This window comes from Thamnophis sirtalis, unplaced genomic scaffold (genome assembly GCF_051295495.1).
Source record: "Thamnophis sirtalis isolate CommonGarterSnake01/CBP01778 unplaced genomic scaffold, rThaSir2_p1.2 scaffold_8, whole genome shotgun sequence".
Classification (NCBI taxonomy): domain Eukaryota; kingdom Metazoa; phylum Chordata; class Lepidosauria; order Squamata; family Natricidae; genus Thamnophis; species Thamnophis sirtalis.
The window spans coordinates 74,314,468-74,341,037 of NW_028261388.1; the positions used below are offsets into that span (position 1 = coordinate 74,314,468).

The 26,570-nt window shown below is 41.6% G+C and overlaps 1 protein-coding gene and 1 long non-coding RNA gene across 3 annotated transcripts in view; one reads left to right on the forward strand and one right to left on the reverse strand.

Moving 5' to 3' along the window:
- The window catches only part of LOC148044493 (uncharacterized), a 1,189,713-nt gene that overhangs the window by 893,107 nt on the left and 270,036 nt on the right, over positions 1–26,570 (forward strand). The gene's annotated exons all lie outside the window — the stretch shown is intronic.
- Positions 20,656–26,570, reverse strand: part of ICE1 (interactor of little elongation complex ELL subunit 1) — a 38,120-nt gene continuing 32,205 nt past the window's right edge. For both annotated transcript variants that reach the window (XM_087721919.1, XM_087721918.1), the window contains 4 exons: positions 26,307–26,497; positions 25,092–25,198; positions 23,480–23,578; positions 20,656–20,939 (listed from right to left, as the gene is read on the reverse strand). In XM_087721919.1, the coding sequence (XP_087578045.1) occupies positions 20,743–20,939; positions 23,480–23,578; positions 25,092–25,198; positions 26,307–26,497 (594 nt within the window). In that variant the 3' untranslated portion in view covers positions 20,656–20,742. The remainder of the gene's footprint in view (positions 20,940–23,479; positions 23,579–25,091; positions 25,199–26,306; positions 26,498–26,570) is intronic.

Below are 26,570 nucleotides of genomic sequence, written 5' to 3' on the forward strand. Positions count from 1 at the left end.
GAACCTCTTCTGTAGGTGTGGCCTGCTTTGTGGGAGTGGCTTGCTGGCCATGTGACTGGGTGGAGGTGGCTTGACTGCCATGTGACCGAGTGGGAGTGGCTTGTCAGCCATGTGACCGGGTAGGTGTGGCCAACTTGTAAAATGTGATGAAATTCGCTTAACAACACTCTTGCTTAGCAACCATAATGTTGGCTCAGAAACTCACATTTGAAGCACGCACATCTTAAAGCTGTCAAATTACAAGACCCTTGCACCCCTAACCTTTAGGGGAAAAAAACCCAAGGGTGTTCAAACTTGACAGCTTTAAGACTTGTGGACTTCAACTCCCAGAATTCCTCCTCTCGCTCTTCATCTGGATGATGTGCGGACGGGTGGGGGGAGGGAACTGGAACCGGTTCTAAACGGCACTGTAGATTTGTGGAACCTCTTCTATAGAAGTTAGAACTGGCAGGAATCCACCCCTGATTTAAGGCATTCAAAAGTGAAATTCTGTGATTTTTCTGGCACATTCAAAGGCCTTTTCTTTCAGAAGTCATTGGAACAGAACATCATAAACATGTTTATTATTATTGTGGTTGGTTGCGCAGCCAACGAGATGCTTAGATTATATTTGACACTTTTGTCCACATATTAATTGTTCTCAAGGTCCTGGAATAGATAGATGTTGTTGTTTAATAATATTAAAGTTATCATCACAAGATATAAATTGTTCCAAGTATTATTATTTGTTTGATCAGTATGTGAGCCTGGCTTCAGCCTCCCCTGTTTTTTCCCCTCTGAACCACAGCCTTTAGACTGAATTTTAAACTGGACCTGAATCAGACAGACTTTCCTGCCAAGAATGCCTTGAGATAGAAGGCTATTTACTGATTATCCTTGAACTAGAGAACTGCCCTCTGAAAAAGTTGGACACGTGCCCACCCTAATGGAAAGAAGAAACAATATTATGGAAAACCTGCCTCCTGGAACAATTTATGTGGTGGAAAAATTAAGATGAAGAGTGGCTATGAACACATTTGTTCTATTAATGTTGTTGGTTTGTCCTTGGCAGAGAGAGACTAGCACAGACACAAATAGGGAAAGAAAATTTATTATTAAAGGTCTCCAGTGTGTAAAGATCAGCAAAACCAAACAGCAGATTATCATCACTGCTGATATATCATACACAGTAGTACTCAGGTTGCTTAGCTGCCGAAACTGAAGAACAATTCAAAGACTGCTATATGTAGTACATTTTTTTTAAATTAGTGGAACATTCCCACTGCTTCAGCTATTAATTCCTTTAATTGCTTTAAGTATGCTGTGGAATAAGCAAAACTGGTGACATTCCTCACCAGTATTAACCCTATGCTCCAGCATCTAGCTGTTCTATAAAAAAAAATCCAAAATCAAAATTGTCTAAAGAATTTAAGCAGAGTGTCAGCAATAGCAATATAGCAATAGCAATAGCAATAGCAATAGCAATAGCAATAGCAATAGCAGTAGACTTATATACCGCTTCATAGGGCTTTCAGCCCTCTCTAAGCGGTTTACAGAGAGTCAGCATATTGCCCCCAACAATCTGGGTCCTCATTTTACCCACCTCGGAAGGATGGAAGGCTGAGTCAACCCTGAGCCGGTGAGATTTGAACCGCTGAACTGCTGATCTAGCAGTAGCCTGCAGTGCTGCATTTAACCACTGCGCCATCTGAAGGATGGAAGCTTTCTAGCAGTTTGTCTTCCATCCTCTATTTTGTGTAATTCCGATTACTCCCAGCCAATAGGCAAAGTTTGGAACATATTGTTAAGGAGCACATTTTCTAATCTGTGATTTTAACAGTGACGTGCGGTGAGGTTTATGGCTGTTGAGGCAGCAATTTTTTTAGACTTGTGAACTTCAACTCCCAGAATTCCACAGCCAGGCATGCTTAGTTCTGATTTAAAGCAACAGCATTTGTTTTTCTCCTTTGCTAAACAAGTTTCCTTCTTTCTTTTTCTTCTCCCTTCCCCTCCTTCCTCCCTCCCTCCCTTCTCTCTCAAACACACACACACACACACACACACACACACACACACACAAAGTCACATCAGGAGGATGAAATTTGAATTCCTCCCCCTCTCTCCAACCCACACGTACCTTTTCCAGCTGTTTCAGAGAGGATTTCAACTCTGCTCTTGCCTGCCATCATGAAAAGAAAAAAAAATGTAAAAGGAAAAAGGCAAGAGCTGAGATCAGGCTGAGCTAATTGCTGCCAGAGTCACCATGGATGACTCTGCTTAACTGTTTAAAAAAGCCTCTAAAAAGCGCCCTCTACAGGAGGAGGCAGGAGAACGACGTGCCTCAACTACGTCAGGATTTTTTCGGCTTTTAACCCTTGCTTAACTCTGCTCGAGTGATCATAAAAAGTCAGACTAGATGAGGCACGTCATTCTCCTGCCGCCTCCTGTAGAGGGCGCTTTTTTAGAGGCTTTTTTAAACAGTTAAGCAGAGTCATCCATGGTGACTCTGGCAGCAACTAGCCCAGCCTGACCTCAGCTCTTGCCTTTTTCCTTTTACATTTTTTTTCTTTTCATGATGGCAGGCGAGAGCAGAGTTGAAATCCTCTCCGAAACAGCTGGAAAAGGTACATGTGGGTCAGAGGGAGGGAGAGGAATTCAAACTTCATCCTCCTGGTGCAACTTTGTGTGTGTGTGTGTGTGTGTGTTTGAGAGAGGGGGGAGGGAGGGAGGAAGGAGGGGAAGGGAGAAGAAAAAGAAAGAAGGAAACTTATTTAGCAAAGGAGAAAAACAAATGCTGTCGCTTTAAATCAGAACTGAGCATGCTTGGCTGTGGAATTCAGGCAGCAACTACCTCAGCCTTTTTCCTTTTACATTTTTTTTTCTTTTCATGATGATAGTGGTGAGGCTCTGCCTCCCCTGCCTCCTCTGACTGCACGTCCCTGGATTTTAAATGGTCATGGATGCTACAGCTCATCTCATGGGGGCCCTCCTGCATGTCACTGAGAAATAAGCATAGCTTAGTTATTCTAGTCTGCTGCAATTAATGTCAAAAAAAAAGAGGGAAGCTTCATACCGTGATATAATTTGTTTTTCTAAACCATCACTGTCCTTGTCCTTCATGGATTCATCTACCCAGTATACCGTTAAAGGAAAAGAAAAACCCTGACCCAACACTGTAGAGAATGCAAATCATTTTCTGAAGGTCATGTTTGAATTGTCTTTAGCTGTGGTGACTGAATGCTCAGTAGCCCTGAAGAGCCCTGTAATAATGTACAGCTTTTTAAGGACATTCAAGTAATTTCTTTGGTCTGATCCATTCGCCTTTCCTTTATAATTCCCTCTTCTGTTTACTTCAACCCTTCCTTTTTCTGAGTTCATCCCTTACTGAGTCCATCCCATTCCCAAAGAGAAGAGTCAGACTTTTATTTTCTCCAGGATTGAGTGATGTGTTTTTCTTTCAAGATTGTGCTACTGTTACTGTCTCCAAAATATATAATGCAAAAGCCCTTTCTCTTGCCCTTTCTTCACTGTCCAGTTTTCACAGTTGTAAATTTCCACTGAAAGGGCCGTTGCTCTAACTATTCGGATCTTTCTTGTCTTTGAAGTGTCCTTTTTCTTCAGGATCTTCTTCCTTAGGATTTATCTTTTTTTTAGTTCTCCAGATGGTTCTTTGTGCCCCAGAAAACATAGCTATTAACACTTCATTTCCTTGCTTCCTTGCTGCGAAATGTTAAGTTGATTAAGCAGGTTGGTTGACATTTCCTTTTCTTCTTAATATTCTACATTAATCCAAGTTTTTTACTTTATATTTTATTTTCCTAATGAGTTTCTCTAGAGCATTTTTTAGCCAACAACCTTTTTGTATATCCCAGTGTGTTAATATTTCAACCATTCACTTGCCATTTTTATAACATATATAAATTAAAAAGATATGGCAGTAATAGATATTCTTCATTCACCTCCCTTCCTTATTCAGATCCACTGTGTTTCTCCAAATCTGTTGTATACAACGAGCTTACGGTATTTTTCATAATGAAATATGAAACTCATTTGTCCAGAATAAATGGGTTAAAATATACACTTGAATATTTACATTAGCTATGTATACATAGAATTGCAATTGGTTAGAATTATATATTATACTTGGTTTCTCTTTTTTCTTTCTCTCTCTTCTTTTTGCTTTTCTTAAAGTATTTTAAAATATTTATATATCTTTTATTTTTCAAAAAGCCCTTTTATTGCTTTGCTTTATTTTTGAGAATGTATCAGTGATATGCAGTCACTAGAGGCAGGGGAGGCGGGGCCTCACCAGTCTCAGGAAGAAAAGGAAAGAATTTTTTAAAATAATTAAAAAGGTCAGGGTAGTTGCTCCCCGTGGCACGACAAAACCGTGCTCGACTAAAGCGCGCCCGATTAAACCGCGTCGCTGACGTCATCAACAGGGCGACAACAGCGAGCGCGGAGAAAGAAGGGCGCTTTAAATAGCGCTTTGAAAGCAAGCTGATTCAACTTAAGGTAAGGGTTAGCTTTAGGGTTAAGTTAAGGGTTAGGGTTAGGGTTAGCTTTAGGGTTAGCTTTAGGGTTAGCTTTAGGGTTAGCTTTAGGGTTAGCTTTAGGGTTAGCTTTAGGGTTAGCTTTAGGGTTAGGTTAAGGGTTAGGGTTAGGTTTAGGGTTACATTAAGGGTTAGGGTTAGGTTTAGGGTTAGGTTAAGGGTTAGGATTAGGTTTAGTGTTAGGTTAAGGGTTAGGTTTAGGGTTAGGTTAAGGGTTAGGTTTAGGGTTAGGTTTAGGATTAGGTTTAGGGGGGTTAGGTTTAGGTTTAGGGGTTAATTTTAGGTTTAGCGTTTACAGCGTGCTTCTGTCTCCACGCTGTTGTCGCCCTGTGATGACGTCAGCTACGCGGTTTCATCGAGCGCGGTTTAGTCGAATGCGGTTTTGTGGTGGAACCGTTGCTCCCAGACTCCAAGTCACAGTGACTCTGAGTCTGCTTAGTGCTAACTGTTGGAGGAGGCTAGAGAACTATGGGCCTCCTTTGCATAAGGAATTTTTTGCCTTTTAAGAGTTAACCAAGTTGCGCGTTTTGCTTGCCTTTCCAGTGCAGGGGTGCAGGCCAGGGAAGACGGGGTTCGGGGGCGCAGAGGAGGAAGGGGCGATCTCCCCCTCCGTTCGTCTGTCCCGCTGCAGAGCTCCTCCCGGGGGAGGGGGAGGCGGCGAGTGCGCTGATCCCTGTTTGCAAGACCAGCCCTCCGCCTTCTTGTCCCGTTGGGAAGGGGGGGTGGGAGACAAGAAGGGGGCAGGCTGGCCTTGCCGCTTGCATTTCCCCTATTCCCCCCTCCCAATATAGGTGCAGAGAAAGAGCCAGGCTTCAGAAAGAAAATGATATTTTTAATGATTTTCTTTGTCTGAATATGATTTCCCATTGAGGAAAAGGGGAGTTTTAATTCCCCACCAGTAAAAAAAAAACATTTAGTCTTTGAAGGGCCCTTGTGTGACATCTGCCTCTGTGTGTGTGTGTGTGTGTGTGTGTGTGTGTGTGTGTGTGTGTGAGAGAGAGAGAGAGAGAGAGAGAGAGAGAGAGAGAGAGAGAGAGAGAGAGAGAGAGAGAGAGAGAGAGAGAGAGAGAGAGAGAGAGAGAGAGAGAGAGAGAGAGACATCAGTGCCTCACCAGCCATAAACCTCACCACACGTCACTGGAATGTATGTACTTGCATCATAATTATCTTTGGGTGTTGACATCTTTCTTTTGTTCTGTTATTATTCTAAAAGCACAATAAAATAAAAATACAGTAGATTCTTGTTCGTTGTAAATATTCCCGAAAAGAATCATCGGGGGTTCTGACCCACCCAGTGCTACGTGGCTTGGCGCCACGTGGCGCAGTGGTTAAATGCAGCACTGCAGGCTACTGCTAGATCAGCAGTTCAGCGGTTCAAATCTCACCGGCTCAGGGTTGACTCAGCCTTCCATCCTTCCGAGGTGGGTAAAATGAGGACCCAGATTGTTGGGGGCAATATGCTCTCTGTAAACCGCTTAGAGAGGCCTGAAAGGCCTATGAAGCGGTATATAAGTCTACTGCTATTGCTATTGCTATTGCTATTGCCTTCATGCCTGAAAAGGGAAGCCTCAGCTCCCTTATCATTCCTCTCCTTTCAACCTTACTAGTGATGGTGATCCTACCAGGACCTTATGCTCCTTTCAGCATTATTTTCATGGTCTTTGTTGCTCCTGAACCCACTGCAGAATTGGCCACATTGTGCAAACCATCCAAGAAAGATATCACAACCACATCTTGACATGTGCTAAGCTTGACCTATGCAAGACTGTACCCCTCAGAGAATTTAAATAGAGCCGCATTGGTTAAATGCTATAGATTTGAGTTTCCTGTAAAATCTGTTTGGAATATCTAGACCACAATAATGATAGTGAATTCTTAGGGCCGCCGGGAAGCAGCCCTGTTTGTATTGACACCCCCTCACCTCCCCCACTCCAGTGATGTTGTTATGCCTTAATAGCACCATAGTTCTGGAAGTCCCTAATAAAATTCACAGTAGAACAATTGGGGGTGGTTTTTTTAAAGTTCAATCAAAATATTATAAAGCAATCAACTATTGCGTAAGGATTTTGTTGATCCTGCCTCAGCAGATGGCTGCACCAGGCTGACTTTGGCTGGTTTGAAAACTATGCAAGGTTGATCTTGGTTAGTATGTGGATTAGAAGCTACCAAGGAATTCCTTGGTTGTAGAATAGATTGGGAAATCAATGTTAGAACATCATTTGTCAGCTGTGACCAGGGGGGCCTTTGCCCAGGTTCGCCTGGTGCACCAATTGCGACCCTATCTGGACCGGGAGGCCCTTCGGATGGTCACTCACGCCCTCGTCATCTCAAGACTGGATTACTGTAACGCGCTCTACGTGGGGCTGCCCTTGAAGAGTGTTCGAAGACTCCAGTTAGTCCAGAATGCAGCCGCGCAAGCGATTGTGGGTGTACCTAGGTACACCCACGTCACACCTATCTTCCGCAAGCTGCACTGGCTTCCCATTGGTCTCCGGACATGCTTCAAAGTGCTAGTTGTTATTTTTAAAGCCCTACATGGTATCAGACCTGGTTACTTGAGAGACCGCCTCCTGCCAATTACCTCCCTGAGGCCTATAAGATCCCACAGATTAGGCCTCCTCCGGATTCCATCTGCCGGTCAATGTCGGCTGCCGACTCCCCAGGGGAGGGCCTTCTCTGTTGCTGCTCCGGCCCTATGGAACGATCTCCCCGTGGAGATCCGGACCCTTACTACCCTTCCAGCTTTCCGCAAAGCGACCAAGACCTGGCTGTTCAGGCAGGCCTGGGGCTGTTGAATTTGTCCAGCCCCATCCTAAGTTGTGAATGTTGTGGATCTTTTAATGTTGTCTTGTTTTTGTATGTCCTTCCCTTCCCCTTTTTCACTTCTAAGCTGTCCTGAGTCTCTCTGAGAGTGGGCAGCATACAAATTAAACAAACAAACAACCAAACAAACAAATAACACAACTTTCCTGAAAAAGGAAATAGCAAACTAATTCTGTAGTGCAGCCCAAAGGTTTTATAAGCTCCAGTCAAAGGTATCTTTAGCTTTATATTGGTATTGATGAAAATATTGTCCAACTAATCTGTAATATTTGATAAGAGCCAACACAGCAATATGTTTATTTATTTGTCTTTAATAAATTTTGGATGAAGCATAATGAAAAATTGGAACAATTATGTGGCAAACAAGTCCTAGAATCAATGGAACTAGTATGAATTTGAAGGAAGGGAAGGGAATAGGAGCATGACAGCAGTTCTTAAATGCTTTCCATTATCTACAAAGGTAGAATTAAGTCCAATACAGGTAGTCCTCGACTTACGACAATTGAACCCAAAATTTATGTTGCTAAGTGAAACATTTGGCCCGGTTTTATGATCTTTCTTGCTACGGTTGTTAAGGGAATCATTGTAGTTGTTAAGTTAGTAACATGGTTGTAAAATGATTCTGCATTTCTCATTGACTTTGCTTGTCAGAAGCTCACAAAAGATGATCACATGTACCCAGGACACTGCAATTGTCATAAATATGAACCAGTTGCCAAGCATCTGAATTTTGATCACATGGGGATGCTGCAATGGTTGTAAGTGTGAACAATAGTCATAAGTCACTTTTTTCATTGCCGTTGTAACTTTGAACAGTCACTAAATAAGTCTAGGACTACCTGTAGGCTAGTTATGGGACAGTTATCTTGTCAGGCCTGCAATTATATTCCTTTTAGAATTTTGGCCTGCCACACTTTCTCTTATTTCATTATGCTGTTTCATTAGTATGCTTGATGGGAGGGGGGAATAGACAGGAGTAGGATTGTGGAATGTATTGTTGTCATTCTTTACTAGAAGCCAAGGTCATCTTTTGTCTCCGCACTTTTACACCTGACCGGAAGCAGCTGGGTGGAGATGCCAGCGTGGAAGAAGATTGGACCATGTGATGGATTGTGGGTGTGGGGACAAGATCATGAACTTTTAACTGGGTGGGATTCTGATGTAATTTCCAGAATTGAGATTTCCATAGCAATGTGCTAAGATGTCTGTGTTATTAAATTGGAACTTTAAGGATCGTTTTGCCTTGGACTCTGATTTAATTCTAAATGATACTTGGAACCCTGACATATCTTAAATGTTAGAGTGGTCTGAATACATTACATGGGCTAGAGTTCTCTTCATTCCAAACCTTCACATGGAGACAATTAACCTTCAGTCAGAATTAAGGAGGCTCTGAGATGCCAGCTAGAGGTCGATCATGATAGTTTTCAAAGTCTTCTTGATGTTTCTGTGCTGTCATCTTATGAAATTGTTGCCCTGAATCCCCTTAATGTTATTTTATTGCATCACTACTCATGGTCTCAGTGAAGGCCTGGTACCGCTTTGAGTATCATGAAAGCTCCTGGCATTGTGATAGGATTTACTGAAAGTCCAGTGAGCCCAAACCTGATTTTGTTCATGTTTTTCACCGGGGAAAAAAAATCAGTTAAATGCCACATAAACATAACCTGTAAACATGCCGCATATTTTAGCTAAAGGCTTGATTGATTAGATTTCCTTCTGGTATCTTCCAAAGGGGCAAACCCCAATGATAACTTGGCAACGTACATTATTATAATGACCAGTTTAAACAAAATCTTTACCATCTGTTCTGGTATTCAGCAAAGAGAGACTGATTTGCAGTTGAAAGAGAAATAGGAAGTCAGAATGGGGCTCCTCCACGTTATTCTTTAGTACGTTTTTAATGGTATTGAAATGGTGAACAAAGAACGAGAGGCTTTCTAATTATGGTTTCGAACTCACCAATTTCAGGAGCTGTTTTTGAGGGTCACTGCTTTTGTGATGGAAAACTATTGGAGGCCTTGGAAACCAATTGCAATACATGTTTCCTTTCATATAATATATTTTTAATCAGCCCAGTGCTGATTAATCTGCCGATACGTCTTGCTTGAGATATAGTTTTTAGCCAATGTTGCTTCTCCACAGTTATTTTCTCTATAATTGAGATAATGGTTTAATTCCCTCCTTAGAGAAGCTTGACAATGGCAACATTTCATTGCATCTCAAATGTCAAATTTCAAGTATTGCATTTCAATGTTTTCCAATTTTCCATGTTTTGCAATATTTGCTAAATAAGAATTTGACTTCCCTTAATTCATTCACAATTTCATTGCCAGCTTCTCCATGAAATTGTTGCTGGTGGCAACAAATGGTGTATGGCTTGCCATGCCTGTTCAGTTCCTTTTTTCCAAGCAGCCATTTTGATTTTTTGAAATATAACTTCCTTCCGGAATGTCTGTGGAGATTCTTAGTAATCCAGGTCATGGTTATCCCAAAGGTGCTTTCTTCTTCTTAAGCTTCTTAGGTAAGAAGCTAAACATCTTCAAAGAAAAACCAAAAAGTCCAGTTGCCTCTTCAAAAAGCACCTTCTTCCATTTCCCCCCATTCAGAGGTGGGTTCCTACCAGTTCGCACCTATTCGGTAGAACCGGTTCGTCAAATCTACCGAACCGGTTAGAAGAGGTTCCACCAGTGGACCCGGAAAGCAGGCCACACCTACAGAAGAGGTTCCAAATTTTTTTGAAACCCACCACTGGTCCTTGGATATGATTATTCTATAGTATCATGCTCATATTTATAAAACTCAGGGCCTCTGTGAAAGGTAAGGATGACTACTGCATTTGTGGTGCAATCAGAACATTGCGTGTGTTGAAGTTGTTTTAACGCAAACCAAAGATGCCTTAAAAAAAAACAAGCTTACATCATATTCTTATGCATGCCAGTGCTGTGTGTGAGGTAATTTAAGGTGGTTCTGACAAGTGCCGTCGGCATCTTCATATCCGGTCACATGGGCGGCAAGCCACTCCCATCCGGTCACATGGGCGGCAAGCCACTCCCACAAAGGAGGCCACACCCACAGGGTAGGTTCGAACAATTTTTGAAACCCACCACTGCCCCCATTGTAGGGTTTTTTTGGGGGAGGGGCATAACAATGGAAGCCTGTTAATCAAATACTTTCTCCACTGTTCTTCAATAATCTGCAACTGCATTGATTAAAATTTGAAGTTCAACCATCAAATACTAGGGAAGCAATCAAACGGTGCAATAATTGGAGAAATCAGTTAGCAAAGGTGCTACTTGTAACCAACAAGGAAGATTGTAACTCCTTCCAAGTGTAGGAAGGCTGGCCGTGTCCAATTAGATTGGATTTGTGTATTTTTCAAGTCTGGCAACTTTAAGATGTGTGAATTCAAATCCCAAAATTCTCCACCCAGATGGTCCCTCTGTTAGTCAGACCTTACTCCACAAAGGGCTTTCGAAGTGATTAATTGGCAACATGAATCACACTTGGAAGCTAACAAGTGGCCAGTACAGTTTGTGAAGTAGCAGGGATCGTTGTATGTTCTATGACACACCCATGTCTGAGGTAGTTGTTATAGCTGTCCTATGTAGTAAGCGTTACATTAGTCCAATTGAGAGATGACTATGAGAGATGACTATCAGAAGGTCCTTCCAGTCCAGGAATAGACACAAATGATGGACACAATGAACCTGTGCATAAATCATAAAAAGATCTCACTGGCGATGAGATGGCTTTCAGTGTCAAGCATAGCAATGTATCATCATTTTCAGTTTCAAGCTCTAGAGCAGTGTTTCTCAACCTTGGCAACTTGAAGATGTCCGGACTTCAACTCCCAGAATTCCCCAGCCAGCGAATGCTTGAGAAACACTGCTCTAGAGCAATGTTCTGCTGCATTGTATTGTAAAGCCATAGTATTGGAACACTCTAATCGGACTGAAAGGCACTAAAATAGGGTTCATTTGTAATAAATTGGTTGGAATGATGGACTTGACAATAGACAACCAAGGGTTAAATCCTCTGTCATCCATTAAATTCATGAATGACCTTGGAACAGAATGGCTTTTTCAACAAAATTATTCCAGCAGCTGATACATCTTCATACTCAGAGAGCAGTGTCAGATCCAAGTAATCAAAAGATAATATCTTAAAACACAGGTCCAAGGAACATTGTCCCTTGTCACATTTGTGTGTATGTATGTGTGTGTGTGTGTGTTTTATTTCCTGCCTATAAAATTGATGCCTCTATTTTAATTTTAATCAGCTAAATTTCTTCTGCCTTTTTTTCGTTGTTGAACAATTTGGATCAAATCTTCCTTAAAGCATATTTTCTTCAGGCTGGTAACTATTTCATCTCTCTTTTCCAACTCTCATTTGCATCTTTCATGAGGCTACTTAATTCTCAATTCTTTCTCACATGGCATTCTTAACAAACCAAATGAGTTCGCCTTTGGCTAAATTTCCTGTGCTGGGTTTTTTTCAATGCAGAAGACCCCTTTCCCTCCCTCAAAAGTCCTGAACACAGTTCACAAGTGCCATCTGCTGGTAGAAAGTATAAATTTGGGGGCTCTGAAGTTAGAAAAATCATGGAAGTGAACTAGTTTATACAGTGCAGATAGGAACATGTACTGTTTACTGATGAAATGTAACAATTATTTATTAACCAGAAGTTTGGCAATTACTTCGACATCTCATTTGTCATCACATCTTAGCCAAGCAATTAGATCAGTCAGTCTATAAAGCTTGTAGAGGCAACAGATCCACTTTCTCAGCATAAGGAATTTCTCATCCCATCATCATTTTTGTTTTAAATAATTCTGCTTGACTGTCTCTTGATTCCAGCTTTTATAACCAAGGCCTTTGAACAAATGCTGCTATGTATTTTCACTAATTCTTGCTGATTTGTAAAACATTGTGAAGTGTTCTGATCCCCCTCATCCCACACCACAGCACGCCGAGCCAAAGATACTTTACGGAATTTATTCACAGACAGACAGGTCCTTGGCAGCAAACCAGCACAGACAGGCCTTGGCAGCAATCCAGCACAGAAAAGCCTTGGCAGCAATCCAGCACAGACAAGCCTTGGCAGCAATCCAGCCTGCCAAGCTAACATGACAGTTCTCCAACATTAGTTAATGCGTTGACACCTGCAAAAGGGCCGTGTGCACAAGCATTCCTTTTATAGTCTGGAGAGGAGCCTAATTACCACCAGCTGAGTGCAATTACCTCCTGTAACTGCGCAACTGTTCCTTACACCTATTAGCTCTCTGGTGCCGGGTATCTAGGAACAACTCCCTTGGCTCCTCTCCACTGCTAATAAGAGCCGAGGTGGCGCAGTGGTTAAATGCAGCACTGCAGGCTACTTCAGCTGACTGCAGTTCTGCAGTTCGGCTGTTCAAATCTCACCAGCTCAGGGTTGACTCAGCCTTCCATCCTTCCGAGGTGGGTAAAATGAGGACCCGGATTGTTGTTGGGGGCAATATGCTGACTCTGTAAACCGCTTAGAGAGGGTGGAAAGCCCTATGAAGCGGTATATAAGTCTAACTGCTATTGCTATTGCTATTGCTATTGCTGAGCCTCCCTTGATGGCTCTCCGAAATACAAAATACATCTGAAACTCACTCCATTATAACGCCAGGAGCTCAAAGTTACAACGTCTACGCACGCCGCCATCTTGGATGGAATTATTTATAATTATAAGTTATAATAATTAATTATAATTATTCAGAATACAATGCTCTGTTCAATCCTGATGCTTACATGTTATTGGATGTCGAATTTTTCATAATGTAATTGGACACATCATTTATTCTAAAGCAATCAACTTTTACTTTGAAGTCTCTTTGTTATACATACTACAAAGATAAATGCAAGTGACGTTCCACGTTCCTTCCTCTAAAGGGAATCTTTTTTAACTGAAACATTTTAAATGATCAATTAAATAATCTTCCTTGTCTCAGTTGCCTATTTGGGGCCCAGCATATATGAGGCTTATAAGTCATATAGGGCCATCAAATGAGAACACCTGTCATTTATAAATGAAGCCATTCCAGTGAAAGGTTTATTTCTGTATCTGGAATGTAGCTGAAATACTACTAAATTACCTACAATCAAATTTATTAAATCAATAAAAAAGCAATGTTTGTACTATAACTGTTGAATTTATTTATGTATTTATTTTGCTGCCTATCTCTTCGCAAGATGATTTAAGTAAGTTACACAATGATTTTGTACATACAGGTCAGGGAAAGATCTAACTCAAAATCTAACCATGGGGTCATCATCTGCGGATTATAATACTTATCACAACATAATGCTGATTACCTACTTACTTCTTCCTGGTCGGTAACTCTTGTCTCCTGGTTGGGAAATGGACTTGTAAAGATTTTAAATGGAGCAGTTTGCCTACTGGTGGCCACATTGGAAATTACTGGCATTGTATAGAGAGCTCCTCTCTTGCTGACACTTCCCAGCTCCCTTGCACCTTTCCATATTTGTGGCATTTCCAGGATTTTCTTTAGAGGGTGCATCTTTATATTATACTCTTGGCTTTCGCGATTCAGGATTCAGTTGCTGCTTCATTTCTATTTTTTTTAAAAATTCAGTGAGGTTTCCAAATAGGATCCAAAAGTAAATCAGAATCCGAGGCAAAGTATTGCTCAATGTTCCAATTTATTAAGAGAGCCATGTTGGTACATCTGGGAAAACCTGAATCTGAAAGCTTCACAGTTTTCCCCACCAGCTGAAAGTTCAAGATCTTGCCCCCAAACCCACAAGTCCATCACATGGTCCAATCTTCCACTGCCATGCTGGCGGTTCCACCCATCCAGTTCTGGTCAGGTGCAGAGGTGCAAAGACAAAAGGATGAACTTGGCTTTCTAGAAAAACATTTGTTATGGCTACATCCCAACTAACTCCGTACAACCCCCCCCCCTTTCCATTTTCCCACAATAGAGAATGCAAAGTAGAATAATAGAAAGTGTGGCAGGCCAAAGATCAAAAAGGAAAGATGACTGTAGGCCTGACAGGGACTGGAAGCTGAAATTCTGTTTCAGAGGTGGTTATTCCATTCAGACTAAGCCCAAAGAGGTTGACTCTGGAGCTGATAGAAGTCAGGGAGGGGAATATGCCTGTTGTGAGTTTGAATTCAAATTCAAATACTTTATTTCGAGGTTCGAGGTTCATTTTATTTATATGCCGCCCTATTCCCAGCGGGACTTGGGCGGCGCACAAACCCAAGGAGGGGAAGGGAAACACAAAAACTACAACAAAAGGTACAGGGCATTTAAAACAACCAACAGCCACACAATTCGAGAGGGGAAGGGAACTCATCCACCCCAGGCCTGCCGACACAGCCAGGTTTTAACGGCTTTTCGGAAGGCCTGGAGAGAGGTGGGGGTCCGAATCTCTGCGGGGAGCTCGTTCCAAAGGGCCGGAGCTGCCACAGAGAAGGCCCTCCCCCGGGTAGTGGCCAGATGACATTGGCTAGTAGACGGAACCCGGAGGAGGCCTAATCTGTGCGATCTAATGGGTCTTTGGGAGGTAATTGGCAGCAGGCGGTCTCTCAAGTACCCAGGTCCAATACCATGAAGGGCTTTATTTGGCTGTGTGATTAGACACACAAGGAATTTGTCTCCAGTGTTGAAGATGTATACAGCGTATACGCAAAGCAACAGATACATCATCATCATCAATCATTATCATCATCCCCAAGAAAAGTGGGAGATAAGGAGGATAAATAATACTAAAGCCATAGTACATGGATAAATACACAAAGACATTAGACAGCACTGTGAGAATTAAGTGTTCAGCAAAGTGATGTCACGAGGGAAAAAACTTTGTTTCTAGTTGTTTTGGACATGTCCAGGATGTGAGGGGCCTGCAGATATCTTCTCAACCCTCCTTCTGACCCACGGACTATACAGGTCTTCTATGGAAGGCAGGCTGGTTGCAACTGTTATTTCTACAGTCTTACAGTCCTATCCGTTGGAGTAAGTACCTATCCCACTCGGTTGCTGTACCAAACCAGACAGTATGGAAATACAAATTACAGACTCTGTAATTAGAGTTAGTTCAGAGTTAGTATCGGCCGCGCGGGCGATATCGGGTGTGCCGAGGTACACCCACATTACACCTGTCCTCCGTGAGCTGCACTGGCTACCAATTGGTCTCTGGACTCAATTCAAGGTGTTGGTTATTACCTTTAAAGCCCTACATGGCTTAGGACCAGGATACCTTCGAGACCGGCTGCTGCCACATACCTCCCAGCGGCCAGTAAGATCCCACAGATTGGGCCTCTTTCAGATGCCATCAGCCAAACAGTGTCGACTGGTGGGCCCTCGGAGGAGAGCCTTATCTGTGGCTGCTCCGACTCTCTGGAACCAGCTCCCCCCGGATATCCGGACCATACCCACTCTCATGGCCTTCAGGAAAGCTGTAAAAACTTGGCTGTTCCGGCAGGACTGGGGCTGTTGACCTCACGGGTGAGGTCCAGCCCCGACTAGAATGAATGTATGAGAGTGTTTGTTGTTTTTAAATTGTTTTCTTTTTATCGTTATGTGTTTTTTTTCCGTATATTTTTTGTAAGCCGCCCGGAGTCCTTCGGGATTGGGCGGCATATAAATATATTTAATAAATAAACTAATAAATAAATTCCTCTGTAAAACTGTATCAATAGTTTCTAAGTAATTATTATCACTTGCAAAATCAATCTGTGTCTTGTTTCTGTGATACTGCTATAAAATCCTTCACCTTCTACGGCCCACGGACCATAAATTGTACCCAGTAAGATAGTGTAGCTATGCCTTAGCACATCCATTCTTGTTGTGTCACTTTTTATGAGAAGACTATTGATCCACTGGTATTCGTTCATTCTTAGGGAAAACCCATTGATCCATTGGCATGATTTATTTCTATGTTTGGCTTACTGGCCACTCCAATTGCTGATGACTCTGAGTGTATCTCACATTTGTAAATCAGCTTAACAATCTACGAGTATAAAATCAAATCAAAACTGTATTAATGTATATAAAAGTTGTTGCAGAATTGCTCCATTGTACTGTTGCAAAATGCAAGGAACACCTCTTGCCGCTTGGTTATATAAAATCCCGATGGGAAAGAGGGAAAGACAGACTCAGAGAACTGAATTCAAGGATCAACACATTGGTGATTTATTTTTTTTGCTTCGAGATCTCCAGCACAGCCCTTGAATTTTTACCTTCAGATGAGTGGCAAGTCAGTGGAGAATAGAAATAAAAAATTCTCTCTGCGCAACCCAAGGTTGAAGGGAAGGCAGAAGCAAATCTCTTGATGCATGCTCAAAGGGTTTACGGGAAGCCTTTTGAAATGTTATGGAAGCAAGCTTGAACTAGAGACTGCTAAAGGACAAAAACAAAAAAAAAAGGAATGAAAAGAAATGGCTATAAGATGTCATGCTGAGATCACTTGTCATCCATCTCTTTATGCAAACAAAAAAATTGCACAACCTCTCTCGGGAAACTTGAAGTCAGGAGCCCTGATGTACACGAAGAGGAGACATTTACCTATAGACCTTCTGCCCACTGACTGCCAAGTAGGGAAGACTGCCACCATTCTTTTTTTTTTTCTGATAAAGAAAAATAAAGAATTTAAAAGTATGAAAACATTTAAATGTGTGTTTTGAACTGAAAGGAGCTGTTCCAATCTGGTGGGTTCCTGCCAGTTCTAACCTCTTCTATAGAAGAGGTTCACACAAATCTACAGTGCCATTTAGAACCGGTTCCAGCTCCCTCCCCCCGCCTGTCTGCACATCATCAAGATGAAGAGCGAGAGGAGGAATTCTGGGAGTTGAAGTCCACAAGTCTTAAAGCTGTCAAATTTGAACACCCCTGTTTTTTTCCTAAAGAGTTAGGGGTGCAAGGGTCTTGTAACTTGACAGCTTTAAGATTTGCACACTTCAATGCCAGAGTTGCTGAGCCAACATGACTGGAGGAGGAATTCTGGGAGTTGAAGTCCACAAGTCTTAAAGCTGTCAAGTTTGAACACCCTTGGTTTTTTTTTCTAAAGGGCTAGGGGTGGAGGGGTCTTGTAACTTGACAGCTTTAAGACTTGCGTGCTTCAAATGCCAGAGTTTCTGAGCCAACATTTTGGTTGCTAAGCAAGAGCGTTGTTAAGTGAGTTTCACCACATTTTACAAGTTGGCCATGCCCACCCAGTCACATGGCTGGCAAGCCACTCCCACCCGGTCACATGGCTGGTGAGCCACTCCCACAAAGCAGGCCACACCTACAGAAGAGGTTCTAAAAAATTTTGAAACCCACCACTGTTCCAATCATACTGGAAGTGTTCGAAGTACACCAAAGGTGTTGTAGGCTCAAAACAGTCTTGTTTCAAATTCTACTCAAACTCTTCCACAAAAGTCTAACAACATTTTCAGGGAAGTAGAAACAACCGTTGTTGAACTTGAAGCTCAGAACATTTCAGAGTTGAAAGGTTTTACATAGTTCTAAGGGAAAAATCGAACAAAACAATCCTCCCAGTTAAGAACTCATATTTTTTATAATCAGCATTCCAGAATCAGGAACAAATCACAATGGACTCTCTTGAGACTCTGTTTGAGTTAGACTAGACCAGGGGTCCTCAAACTTTTTAAACAGGGGACCAATTCACGGTCCCTCAGATTGTTGGGGGGTGGGGCGGACCAAGTGAGTGGGCATGGCTAGGTGGTCATGTGCCTGAGTGGGCGTGGCTATGTCTTGTGACTAGGTAGGCATGGCCAATTTAACAGTCCATTAAACAATCCACACAAATTAACCTTTGTTTTGTTCCTGATTTTTTTTGGGGGGGGGGTGTTTTATTTGCTTTTGTTTGCATGTTGCTCTTTTGGTTGACTTTTCCTTTTACTAGATCATTTTTTAGGAGTCTAATGATCTACTTCAGAAAACTCAAGTTTTGCAGCAATTCTCAGTCCCAAGAAGCTTGAGAAATCTTTCTCTTTTCTCTCTCTCTCTCCCTTTTTTTCTCTTTCTCTCCCCCCCCCCCGCCTTGTCTCTCTCTATCTTCTGGAGGTGGGGGAAGTGAACAACAGGCACTTTTCACCCATCTGTGTGTCCCATTTTTCACCTACCCCGCCTCCAGCAGCATTCTGCATGCCAAAAACGGGTGAAAATGGCTCGTTTTTTTAGCCAAAACCAAGCCATTTTTGCCATTTTTTTGGCCTCTTGGAGTGCCTGTACGCCCCCATTTTTCATCTCCTCCGCCTCCAGCAGCATTCTGCAGGCCAAAATCATTGGCCTTACCTTTTAGCTCCAGCCCACAGGGCTTCCGAAGAGAAGTCCTGCGCTCTGCCGAAGAGTGGGCAGGGTGATGTGGGCGAAGCAGCCTTGTGATCCTGCGCAGGTTGGATTAATGGCTTTGGTGGGCCGCACGTGGCCCACAAGCCATAGTTTGAAGACCCATGGACTAGACCAATAAATGAACAAACTATCCAAACAACATTTAAAGGAAGTATTTTGTTCAATAGCAATAGCATTGTTCAAGCATTGTCAAAACGTTGAATAATTGCAACTTGTCATTTCCTAAATTATTTCTCCTTGCTTCTGTTCACATTTTCTTTATTTCACATATTCACATGGATCTATTTTGCAGTTTTAAAAGAACAAACCAAAGGAAAAAAAGAAAAGGGATAATAATGTTATTCTCATAAAGGCAAAGTTTTAGCCCTTCCGTAGTGGTATTTACTGCAGCTGCTAATTTGAAATCCTATTGTAAAAAGGGATCAATTTTCCCACTATAGTTTTATTTTTTTAAAAAAAAGGTTACTTGGGACATTTGCTAATTAATATTTTGATGCTGACATTCACAGCGCAGATTTGTTTTAACTTAATGATTTTTTTAATTTTTAGATATTTTGGATGGTTGTATAATTGATTGAGTTAGATGCTTCAAGTACATTCAAAAGCAGAGATAGAGTAACTCACTATAAATTACTGAAATACTCATTAAAACAAAAAAGATAATACTTTTTTCATGTGCAGGTGGAAGGAAATGTTATATTATACATATTACATATTCAAATTTTGACAGTAGTTGTATGATGCTTTGGCAGTTAGGATTAGCAACACTTGGCATGAAAACTATGCAGCTAGGAAAGACACAAACCATATTTATTAGGAAAAAAGTGTTTATATTTTTATATATAAGTGAAAATAAATGAAACTTCATTCAACAGTGCAAGTGTCTTTCTTTCCCATTTCTATATACAGATAATAAAGTTCCGAAACTGGAACAACGTGCAATGTGAAACACATTATTTGAATATAACATATATACAAATTCTCATAGAGAAGTCATCTCAATATTCTATATATAATGTGGAGGTTAAATATTACAGAAAACACATTATGCCTCCTTTAAATAATTAAAAGCAGGAGGGCTACTGCTAGTATTTTTTTAAAGTCATGATTTGGTCTAGATTAAGACATTTACAGTAGAAACAAATCTATTTTAAAGTTGAGAGGTACATCACTTCCCATGGCACAAATATCTCTCTTTTGTCCTAGTGCCATTTTCGAATAAGAAAATATGCAGTATTTTGAAACAACAGGGATTTATAGTATCCATTTAAAGAAAGAAGTGGGAGGAATGTTCACACTATTAGGAACAGACTTTTTTTTAGGAAAAAAAAAACTTAATCCAATTCTCTGAAGTTAGCATGCTTAAACATAATCAATGGACAAACCCAGTTTACTTACAAAAGATTTCAACTAATTTCCAATGAAGATACTCTGGAGACCATTTGGCCTATAAAAGCATATGACTCCCAATTTGGAAGATCATATCTAAGAGAACACTTATTTTCATAAATGATTTTTTTTTTCTGATTTAAAGAAAGCCGTGGCCCGACAAATGCGCGCCCAACAACAGTGCACCGATGAAACCATGGCGATAAAACTGCAATGTCGACAGCGCGCCCACAAAGGCGTGCTGACAAAAGCGCCGACAGAAGCGCGATTACGGTTAAGGTAAGGGTTAGGTTTAGGGTTAGGTTTAGGGTTAGGTTTAGGGTTAGGTTTAGAGCGCGCTGTTGTCAGCGCGCTTCTTCGCTCATTCGTTGCCGCAATTTTGAACTCTTGGTTTTCTCCCCATGGTTTCGTTGGTGCGCTTTTGTCGAGCGCGCATTTGTCGGTGAACCAAAGAGAGCTAGTACACAAGACAGTCTGCCATTTATTTCCTATGCTAGTAATATAAGGACACACTCATCTGCAAAGTAACCTATTTCAGGATATATTGGCTATGAATATACCTATGCAAGAATTCATACTTTCTGCTGTCCCTCAAAGTCTCTTTTGCTTCGGAGGAACTGCCTCCATTTTCTATTGGAAGCCTTATGCTAATGAACAATCTTCTGTTCTTCTGTGCACGTTAGTAGACTATTGACTTCACTTATGCCATTTAGAACAGCAGAGGGAAGGCTGATGGTGTTCACTGCTTTCCATGCATGGATGGCCTCCAGGATTTTGGATGGATTGCTAGGTCCCAAATCAAAGAGTGCATATGCGGCTGCTAACTGGACACCCCAGGCCACATCTGGAAAAGAAGGAAATGCAACAATCAATAGTATCCTTGACCAAAGGGAATTTTAAATCACTGCGGCAACATGCAACTATTAGAATAATATTGGTCCTACTACCAGGAGCTCCAAATAGGGCTATCCTATGACTTGTAGGACATGCAAGCCTCATGTGGAATGAGGTGATTCAGGAAAACCTTTTACTGGTTCACTGAAAACGGACACCTTGTAATTTGCAAGATCTTCAAGCCCAACTTCCCTTCCGAGAGCTGAGTCTCTAATATGCATGCTGGGAATTTAATGTGCTGGAAAGAATAGGGCGTTGCACCTTGTTCCAAAAACAGACCTTGGTACATTCTGTGGATATACCCATAGCATGGGGGTGTATGTACACATACAGACAAACATACAAAATGCCTGGAGTGAAATGAAATCTGGTATGAAATCTTTCGGATGACGTTTCATTAGGGAAGGAGTGGATATAAAGGACATTATGCTACACCTTCTGTAAGGCTTTGATGACCAGACTCTTCTCCCAAGTCCTGGGAGAAGAGGCCGTATGATTTTGGTGACAGGTTTCTGTTATTTTCACGGTTTTAAAAGTATTTAGTTTTATTATGGTTTTTATGTTGTGTATACTTTCGGTTGGGAACCAGTCACATTTGGTTGTAAGAATGGATGGTTATATAAATGTTTTAAATAATTAAATACAATTGATTCCAAGAAAGCCAGTAAGGATCCCAACTGGATCAGAATACATAAAAGTAACTGTAAACTGTAACTTATATCTTATACTTCTAGTAAGAAACTCCATTTGCAAAAACTGAAGTTAAATAAACAATAAATAAGTTGTTGGAGGTTTTGTTCTTTGGATCTTACTGGGAACAGAGGTGGGTGGAATGTCCTTAAGCCCACTCCAGGTTAGAAAATATGAATTTTCCCAGATTTTAACAAGGTAAATCACATGCAGACTTCAATGTAAATATATATTTTATATTTAATGTGCTTGATTCTTTGCCTAGCTTTTTACAGTTAAAGCTCAGTCCCCATTTTTTGGAGAACCGAACCCACTGTCCCTTTCCTCTAAGCCTTCTTCTCTAAGCCCAACATCCAATTGTGTTTCCTTTGTTGCTGTATGTTTCCTAATTAAATACATACCAGTTTCAGCAGATATATTTGTATCCTGGGATAAGATGACTCAATATGCTTAAACTATCAGTTATTGATTTTAAACCACCTCTGTGCTTAGATTATTTTTGGTTTTCTTTTTTGGGTCCCTGCTTAGTGCCAGAGAGAAACATGGCAGCCTGAGCTGTCTTGTCTGGTTGGAGCAAACTTGTGGGGTTGAGTAACACTCCCCAAGCAGTCCTCTGGGAATAACCAGCGGTTTCACTGTCCTCATTTGCATTTTCACTTTATCCTCTGTCAATTTATTTATCCAGCCTTCCATTTTTCTCCTCTCTACAACATAGTTCAATTTCTTATTTTGATTAAAGATTTTTTTTTATTTCCCCACCTCCGTGACCCGACAAATGCGCGCACGTGAAAAGCGCGCCGACGAAACCACGAGAACAAAAACCGCAACATCATACACGTGCCCACAACAACGCGCCGACAAAACCGCGCCCACAAAAGCACGATTTCAGTTAAGGTAAGGGTTAGTTCAGGGTTCTGTTTAGGGTTAGGTTTAGTGTTAGGTTTAGGGTTATTCGGTTGTTATTACTTGTTCATTGAAGGCGCGCTTTTGTCGGTGCGCTTCTACGCTCATTCGTCAGTGCGATTTCGAACTTACAGTTTTTGTCGCCGCGGTTTCGTCGACGTGCATTTGTCGAGCGTGCATTTGTCGGTGAAACCCCATATCCCCAATGCCTCCCACTGTATTAACTTCTATTTTATTTTCTCTGCTGGCCTTTTTCTTGTCTTTTCCCATTTTGAACAGTGCCCTCCCTTCCACCAAATTCTATGTCACTCTTTTTATAGCGAACATTTTATATGTATGCATATTACAGGTAACAGTGGCACAGTTTTCTGACCAAGACTACTGAACAGGAAATAAATAGACACAAACCACCTGCCACCCTGGCTGCTTGCATCAGAGGGGAGATAAGAATCTATGTGATTCTTGTGTAGCCCTACTGCTATATCCCAATCCAACTCATTTTCCAACTCTCCTTACTTAGAGGAAAAAAGACTTACCGGGATGGCTGACAAGACAATTCATTTTGCTAACTACCATGCAATACATAGGAGAGCCTTTTCTGTTGCAGCTCCGACCCTGTGGAACGATCTCCCCGTCAAGATACGCACCCTCACCACCGTCCAGGCCTTCCGCGCAGCCCTCAAGACCTGGCTATCCCGTCAGGCCTGGGGATAAGTCTCTAATTTGCCCCACCCGAGTGTTGAATGCAAGTTGTGTTTTTATTATTTTATTTTGCTCACATATTGTTTATTTTGAATTGCACCCCCTCCCTAATGATTGTAAGCCACCCTGAGTCCCCTCAGGGAAAAGGGCGGCCTATAAATCCTAATAAAATACTAAAAAATACTAAATTATTACCTTTTTCCTTTGCGTGCTGTAGAAAGGCTCCAATAACAGAACTGATATTTTCCACAGCAGGGAAAAATCCTTCTCTCAGACCTATTTGTCCTAGACGACCTACAAAGTGTCAAAAAAAAAGAAAAGAAAAAAGAAATAACAGATTTATTTCTCAATTATCTGCTCAACCTGCCTCATAGCTGTACTGCTGTAGGTTGCAGTTGGGGGCTCATGTAACTGAATGGTTCCACGTGGTACCGTAGATGAGATGCTGAAATGGTATTCTGTTAAAAAAAAGCTCCATTTCCAAGTTTTTTTTTCCTTGATAGTTTACAGCTCATAAAGTGTTAATGTGGCCATGAGTCTACCAAGGAAAATTGGAGGGAAACAGTTTAATAGTGTGCCACTTATACCATATAACACAAAAGACCCATTAGGGGCCTTTTTCTTTCTTTCTTTCTTCTTTCTTTCTTCTTCTTTCTTTCTTTCTTTCTTTCTTTCTTTCTTTCTTTCTTTCTTTCTTTCTTTCTTCTTCCTTCCTTCCTTCCTTCCTTCCTTCCTTCCTTCCTTCCTTCCTCTTCCTTCTCCTTCCTTCCTTCCTTCTTTCTTTCTTTCTTTCTTTCTTTGTCTTTCTTTCTCTCTCTCTTTCTTCTTTCTTTCCTTCTTTCTTTCTTTTCTTTTTCTTTCTTTCCTTTCTTCCTTCCTTCCTTCCTTCTTTCTCTTTCTTTCTTTCTTTCTTTCTTTCTTTCTTTCTTTCTTTTCTTTTCTTTTCTTTTCTTTTCTTTTCTTTTCCTCTCATGACTGACCTGCTTTGCCTTCCTCCTTGGATATTTTCCTGAGCACATACTTCCTTTATGGTGCTATGAAAGTTCAGAGGCAAGAAAGGAGAGGAAAGAGACAAAAAATAATTGGCTGAAAGGACTTCTGGAAATGAGGGACTTTTTGCACTCAGTTTGCCTTTTAAAAAAAGTAGAACTTTTGTTGGAAAGAAATGGAACGTATCATGTATCAAATCTGAGCACGGACGCTGAGTTCACTCATCCTGGATATCCCTCAGTTCAATGAGAAAAAAAAACTTCTATCATCTTTGCCTTATGTGGGGAATGGAAGTGTCAGGCTATAAATATACTTGTTGGGTGTGTCGTGGAGCAATAAGGTGGAGAACGATGTGACTTTTATATATTCTCACTAGAATTTAAGGACCATCCTGTCATTATTAAAGATAGAAAAAAAAGACTATTTACTCCTTAATACTAAGAAACTGTCTTAAATCACCTGCAGCTGATTACAATATTTCATCAGTTCGCCTAAGGAGGTGTAGGAGATAAAAGGGGAAACCACTGAGCCGAGGTGGCGCAGTGGTTAAATGCAGCACTGCAGGCTACTTCAGCTGATTGCAGTTCTGCAGTTCGGCTGTTCAAATCTCACCGGCTCAGGGTTGACTCAGCCTTCCATCCTTCCGAGGTAGGTAAAATGAGGAGCCGGATTGTTGTTGGGGGCAATATGCTGACTCTGTAAACTGCTTAGAGTGGGCTGAAAGCCCTATGAAGCGGTATATAAGTCTAACTGCTATTGCTACTGCTAACTGCTATCTAAGAGCCTGATATCTGCAGTGAAAACCCCACATGCTTACCAATCAGTCTCAGCACAGTGGCAATGATTATATTAGAAGAGGAGGAAATGCTTCCATTGCCATTCCTGTTCTTTATCCAATTATCCATGATTGGCCACAGCTCTTTGCTATGAAAGAAAATTGAGAATTATAGGCACATTCTTGTTCAAAGCTAGCACGGTCTGCCAAATTCTTCTGAAAGACAAAAAGCTTTTGCTTGAGATGATTTCAACTAATGCTAGTACAAAACAATAAGCCTTTCCCACCTTAGTTTTTTACCTTGCTGCCGTTAGGCATCTATTCTCTGCCGTACAGAAAGCCTCTCTATTCCAATCCTTCCCTTAACATGCAATCAGTTACATTGGCTGATGTTTACACTGTTTGGGGGATAATAACGGTAGATAGTCTTCTGTTGTGGCCCAGCAGGAGCTATTGGAGCTGCCACCAGACTCCAACAGTGAGGGGCCCGATGAGTCGGCTCTGGAGGACCCTGGACAGGGTTCCGACTCTGAGCAGGGTGCAGAGAGGCTGGTTGGCCACCAGGAGGCGCCTGAGCCTTGGACCAGTGGGGAGGAGACAAGGGAGTGTGAGCCTGAGGTCAGCAGTGAGTTGTTCCTGGATGCCCGGCACCGAAGAGCTAATAGGCGTCAGGAACAGTTGCGCAAGTACAGGAGGTAATTGCACTCAGCTGGTGGTCATTAGGCTCCTCTCCAGACTATAAAAGGACTGCTTGTGCACACGCCCCTCCTGCAGAAGTCAACGCAGGAACTAATGTCGGAGAACATTATTGCGAGCTTGGCAGGCTGGATTGCTGCCACGGCTTATCTGTGCTGGATTGCTGCCCAAGCTTGTCTGTGCCGGTTTGCTGCCAAGGACCTGTCTTTCTGTTAATTAAATGCCGTAATCTTTGGCTCGGAGTGTGTGTTAGTGTAGGACGAGGGGGGTCAGAACAGCCTTCCATTGTTAGAATTGGGAAAGAGGAATTGAAGGGTTTATTTGAGCTCTGGAGTGAATTACTGAGGTACTCAATAAAGGGAAGATTCTCCCAAAGCCGTTGTACATCTTGACATCAATAAAAAGGCTGGCTTCTTGGCTGCCATAGATGTCAAGTTGGCCATGGAGATAAGTGAATGGGGAATTCTGGGAGCTAAAGTCAACACGTTTTAAAGCTGCTAAGTTTGAAAACACTGGTCTAGAGTGGTACTGTATGTAGAAATATGAAATTAAACATGGTACCTTATGATATTATCATGGGTCCAGCACCACTTTTGATAGGAGCATAAGAGGTCAATAGCAAACACATATTGCCACGTATTCTCTTTCAGGTCTTCTCCATATTTTTCACTCAGCTGAAATTCCATTTGTGGACACAACTGTATTGCCCAAAGCAGACTGGAAATCATCATGCTAATATCTACTGGTGCACTCTAAGGGGAAGAAAGACAATAAGAACATGAATTTAGCTTAAATTAAATTTCTATGACAGAAAAATACATGGAA